Raw genomic sequence first — 6466 nt, 5'->3', positions numbered from 1 at the left:
ATTCACTTCTCCCTAACTCCCTAAATCTCCCCCTCCCCACCCCCCCCCCCCCCCCCCCAAAACGCCTTTCCAGTCAACCCGATCGTAATATCCCTCCCCCCCTCCAACCACACAATTACCCATCCTCTCCTTTTACATTCCCTCTCACCTAAGTACCCCCCCCCCCCCCCACCTACTCCAAACTCCCACTATTCATATTGCCCCCAGTCTCTTCATCCCCATCCCATTCCACACTGATAGTAAAATCTTGTCCCCTTTAATTGTGTTGTTCCGCTGTTTCACACGCACCGCCTCTCCAATCCGCTTTGAGCATTTGTTACCGCAAAACCCGCAAACAGAACGCCCACACCGACACAGAAACGGCGCCATGCTTACCTTGCTGCTCGACCGCCGTGCGGAACCCGAGGATGTCGCTGACCGTGTAGGACGAAGGCCACGATCGCGACAATCCGTGCGGCCCGGCCATGGCTGGCAGGGCCATTCCTGGAGGCATGACCCCGTTGTGGCCCTTGGTGGTAGGTCCGTGCGCTAGAGGGTTCGGGTAGGCGTACAACGCTCCGTAAGAAACTACGGGTGCGGGAGGTTTAACCGAAGACCCAGCCTCGTACTGCGAAGGTTGAGAGAGACCTCCGATCTTATTCCGCAGGATCCGACTGATGGAGCTGACCGAGGGCACGTTGTACTTGTCGCAGACCGCCTCGGCTAGAAGACGGTCACGAATTTCCCAGGCAAAAATGCCTGGGTCGCGCTGCTTGTAGTCCCGGATGTGTTTGACCACGGTCGGCGTCGTGACGCGGGGCTTGCTCCCTCCGATGGCCCCTGGAAGGATGGAGCCCGTCTCGTTGTAACGAGCCAGGATCTTGGACACGCACCCATGCGAGACCCGCAGTTGTCGGCTGATATCGCAAGGTCGGATCCCCAACTGCGCCAACTCGACGATCCGAAGGCGTATCGGGTTGGGCAGCGGTCGTCCGTTAACGAACACCCCGCCTAGCTGGTTCACTTCTCCGAAAGCTTGCTCTGCGGAGGGGAAAAAGAGAGGGCAAGGCCGTCAGCAGGTCATGGTCTCAGCCTCATTGCGAAACGACACGTGTGGTGTTGTTGTGAAGTTGCACATGATCAGAGTGCACTGAAACTTTTGGATGGTCTGGTCCACATGAACTTATGGATGGTCTGGTCCACATGAACTTTTGGATGGTCTGGTCCACATGAACTTTTGGATGGTCTGGTCCACATGAACTTTTGGATGGTCTGGTCCACATGAACTTTTGGATGGTCTGGTCTACATGAACTTTTGGATGGTCTGGTCCACATGAACCTTTGGATGGTCTAGTCCAGATGACAATGTACCGTGGAGATCTTGGGTCACAAACCGTTACCAAGCTCGGTATGAATGGTTGAATCCAGTCGAATGGCACATCAGCAAACTGAACTACAGAATAAAAGTGTGTGTGTGTGTGTGTGTGTGTGTGTGTGTGTGTGTGTGTGTGTGTGTGTGTGTGTGTGTATCTGTGTGTGTACAATATGAAGGCATCGCCGAGAGTACCTGCCAGATAGTTTGCATTGCAAGGTAGGTTTCGGATCGAAATCGAGGCCCAATCCCGGGTCGGGTTGCGGTCGCCATATCGGTCGAGTATTAGTTCCGGATCGCCGGGAAAAGCCACATTCATGAAGCAGATGCAAGTACTGCGTCAGATACAAATTCCACTCCAGATACAAGTACCATTCCATATGCAAGCACCGCTCCTGATACAAGTAACGGGCAGCGCTCCTGATACAAGTAACGGGTACCGCTCCTGATACAAGCACCGGGTAGCACTCGTGATACAAGCATCGGGTAGCACTCGTGATACAAGTAACGGGCAGCGCTCCTGATACAAGTAACGGGTACCGCTCCTGATACAAGCACCGGGTAGCACTCGTGATACAAGCATCGGGTAGCACTCGTGATACAAGCACCGGGTAGCACTCGTGATACAAGTAACGGGCAGCGCTCCTGATACAAGTAACGGGTACTGCTCCTGATACAAGCACCGGGTAGCACTCGTGATACAAGCACCGGGTAGCACTCGTGATACAAGTAACGGGTACCGCTCCTGATACAAGCACCGGGTAGCACTCGTGATACAAGTAACGGGTACCGCTCCTGATACAAACACCGGGTACCGCTCCTGATACAAGCACCGGTAGCACTCGTGATACAAGTAACGGGCAGCGCTCCTGATACAAGTAACGGGTACCGCTCCTGATACAAGTAACAGGTACCGCTCCTGATACAAGCACCGGGTAGTACTCGTGTTACAAGCACCGGGTAGCACTCCCGATACAAGTAACGGGCAGCGCTCCTGATACAAGTAACGGGTACCGCTCCTGATACAAGCACCGGGTAGTACTCGTGTTACAAGCACCGGGTAGCACTCCAGATACAAGTAACGGGCAGCGCTCCTGATACAAGTAACGGGTACCGCTCCTGATACAAGCACCGGGTAGTACTCGTGTTACAAGCACCGGGTAGCACTCCCGATACAAGTAACGGGTACCGCTCCTGATACAATTAACGGGTACCGCCCATGATACAAGTAACGGGTACCGCTCCTCATACAAGCACCATGTACCGCTCCTGATACAAGTAACGGGTACCGCTCCTGATACAAGTAACGGGTACCGCCCCTGATACAAGTAATGGGTACCGCCCCTGATACAAGCACCGGGTACCGCTCCTGATACAAGTAACGGGTACCGCTCCTGATACAAGTAACGGGTACCGCCCCTGATACTAGTAACGGGTACCGCCCATGATACAAGCACCGGGTACCTCTCCTGATACAAGCACCGGGTACCGCTCCTGATACAAGTAACGGGTACCGCTCCTGATACAATTAACGGGTACCGCCCATGATACAAGTAACGGGTACCGCCCCTCATACAAGTAACGGGTACCGCTCCTGATACAAGCACCGGGGACCGCTCCTGATACAAGTAACGGGTACCGCCCCTGATACTAGTAACGGGTACCGCCCATGATACAAGCACCGGGTACCGCTCCTGATACAAGCACCGGGTACCGCTCCTGATACAAGTAACGGGTACCGCTCCTGATACAAGTAATGGGTACCGCCCCTGATACAAGCACCGGGTACCGCTCCTGATACAAGTAACGGGTACCGCCCCTGATACAAGCACCGGGTACCGCTCCTGATACAAGTAACGGGTACCGCTCCTGATACAAGCACCGGGTAGCGCTCCTGATACAAGCACGGGGTAGCACTTGTGATACAAGTAACGGGTACCGCTCCTGATACAAGCACCGGGTAGCACTCCTGATACAAGTAACGGGTACCGCTCCTGATAGAAGCACCGGGTAGCACTCGTGATACAAGCACCGGGTACCGCTCCTGATACAAGCACCGTGTAGCACTCGTGATACAAGCACCGGGTAGCACTCCTGATACAAGTAACGGGTACCGCTCCTGATACAAGTAACGGGTACCGCTCCTGATACAAGCACCCGGTAGCACTCCTGATACAAGTACCGGGTACCGCTCCTGATACAAGTACCGGGTACCGCTCCTGATACAAGTAACGGGTACCGCTCCTGATACAAGCACCCGGTAGCACTCCTGATACAAGTACCGGGTACCGCTCCTGATACAAGTAACGGGTACCGCTCCTGATACAAGCACCCGGTAGCACTCCTGATACAAGTAACGGGTACCGCTCCTGATACAAGTAACGGGTACCACTCTTGATACAAGTAACGGGTACCACTCTTGATACAAGTAACAGGTACCGCTCCTGATACAAGCACTGGGTAGCACTCCTGATACAAGTACCACTCACCTCTCTTGATTCAAGTACTGAGTACCACTACTGATACAAGTATTCTCTAAGTTCGGCGCTGCATCCTCTAAGTGATCTGTATCATTAGTTTGATTGCGGTCCCTGTTACAAAACGCACATACAAGGATAAGTAAGGGAGATCGAGTGGTGTCACCGCATCCTCTCCTGGTGGGAGTTACCTCACCTTGCGCACTCACCCGTGGTTCAAATCCAAATCCCTGTCTGGCGCACACCCCACACTCCCCGTGGTTCAAATCCAAATCCCTGTCTGGCGCACACCCCACACTCCCCCGTGGTTCAAATCCAAATCCCTGTCTGGTGCACACCCCACACTCCCCCGTGGTTCAAATCCAAATCCCTGTCTGGTGCACACCCCACACTCACCCGTGGTTCAAATCCAAATCCCTGTTTGGCGCACACCCTACACTCCCCCGTGGTTCAAATCCAAATTCCTGTTTGGCGCACACCCCACCCTCCCCTGTGGTTCAAATCCAAATCCCTGTCTGGTGCACACCCCACACTCACCCGTGGTTCAAATCCAAATCCCTGTCTGGTGCACACCCCACACTCACCCGTGGTTCAAATCCAAATCCCTGTCTGGTGCACACCCCACACTCCCCGTGGTTCGAATCCGAGTCCCCCCACCCCTCGCGGCACGCGTTCCGCACTCACCCATGGTTCCAATCCCCACGCGGCACTCGCCCTGCACTCACCCATGGTACAAATCCGAGTGTCCGCGCGGCGCGACCACCTTCGCCGCGCTCCAACTAATCCAATGTCGCACCGTTAAACGGCTTCACTAACTCGTATCCGACTAAATCGGGACACCGGGCGGCTTTGGTGACCGCTGACCGGTAGTCGGGGAGGGATACCCGGGACTAAAGTTGCGACGATAATCCGATGTGTTGGAGGCAATGCTGCCGCGGATGGGAGGCGGGAGGCGGGAGGCGATGAAGCCGCGCAATCGGCAAACCGGGCTCGCTTTGACGCGCTTCCACGTCAGAGATTCGTCCGGTCTTCCCCCTCCCCGACGTCCCTCCCCCGTTAGCCCCGAGGCCGCTTCTCAGAGCAAGTCTCTCCGGCTGCAGGTAGCAGGTAGCGCAAGAACTAGAATTCAGTTAGCGCTCGCTCTTGTCTTACTCCGTGGGACGTGAACGGAATACACCTGGACGTAAAAGTAAAAATGATAAAATATCGAACGTGCACACCTTGGATACACAGAAAAAAATTGGTGCGGTGACATTTTACCTGAACGCTCCGCGTTTAACATTTCCTTCCGAAACAATAATCGCGTCATCACGACAAGAAACAGTTTGAGTTCATACCTCATCGTCGCTATTCCTCCAGATTTCGTTATGATCGATCATTCGCCCGATAACGATCCATCACTCGCCCGATAACGATCGATCACTCGCCAGATAATGATCCTTCACTCACCCGATAACGATCCATCACTCGCACGATAACGACACGATCGATCACTCGCCCGATAACGATCCATCACTCGCCCGATAACGACCGATCACTCGCCCGATAACGACACGATCGATCACTCGCCCGATAACGACCGATCACTCGCCCGATAACGATACGATCATCACTTGCCCGATAACGATCGATCACTCACCCGTTAACGATATGATCGATCACTCGCCCGCTAACGATAATGATTGATCACTCGCCCGATAACGATCGATCACTTGCCCGATAACAATCGATTACTCGCCAGATAACGATCGATCACTCGCCAGATAACGATCCATCACTCGCCAGATAATGATCCATCACGCGCCCGATAAGGACACGATCACTCGCCCGATAACGATCGATCACTCGCCCGATAACGACCGATCACTCGCCCATTAACGATTTGATCAATCACTCGCCCGCTAACGATAATGATTGATCACTCGCCCGATAACGATCGATCACTTGCCCGATAATGATCGATCACTCGCCAGATAACGATCGATCACTCGCCAGATAACGATTGATCACTCGCCAGATAATGATCCATCACTCGCCCGATAAGGACACGATCACTCACCCGATAATGATCGATCACTCACCCGATAACGACCGATCACTTGCCCATTAACGATTTGATTAATCACTCGCCTGCTAACGATAATGATTGATCACTCACCCGCTAACGATAACGATCGATCACTTGCCCGATAATGATCGATCACTTGCCAGATAACGATCGATCACTCGCCAGATAATGATCGATCACTCGCCCGATAACAATCGATCACTCACCCGATATGATCGATCACTCCCCCCCAATAACGATCGATCACTCGCCCGATAATGACCGATCACTCGCCCAATAACGATCGATCACTTGCCCGATAATGATCCATCACTCGCCCGATAAGGACACGATCACTCGCCCGATAACGATCGATCACTCGTCCGATAACGACCGATCACTCGCCCATTAACGATTTGATCGATCACTCGCCCGCCAACGATAATAATTGATCACTCGCCTGATAACGATCGATCACTCGCCCGATAACGATAATGATTGATCACTCGCCCGATAACGATCGATCACTCGCCCGCTAACGATAATGATCGATCACTCGCCCGATAACGATCGATCACTCGCCCGATGACG

General features: G+C 53.5%; 1 protein-coding gene across 1 annotated transcript in view; it reads right to left on the bottom strand.

Moving 5' to 3' along the window:
- Positions 1-4723, bottom strand: part of LOC137435669 (paired box protein Pax-1) — a 200799-nt gene extending 196076 nt beyond the window's left edge. The window contains exons 1-2 of the mRNA XM_068129615.2: positions 4554-4723; positions 376-1020 (exon numbers count right to left, since the gene is read on the bottom strand). Coding sequence (XP_067985716.1) covers positions 376-1020; positions 4554-4557 — 649 coding nt within the window. The 5' untranslated portion in view covers positions 4558-4723. The remainder of the gene's footprint in view (positions 1-375; positions 1021-4553) is intronic.
- Between the last annotated feature and the right edge of the window lie 1743 nt (positions 4724-6466).

This window comes from Myxine glutinosa, chromosome 9, assembly GCF_964187855.1.
Source record: "Myxine glutinosa chromosome 9, kmMyxGlut1.1, whole genome shotgun sequence".
Lineage (NCBI taxonomy): Eukaryota > Metazoa > Chordata > Myxini > Myxiniformes > Myxinidae > Myxine > Myxine glutinosa.
This window is presented reverse-complemented; position numbering and strand designations above follow the sequence as displayed.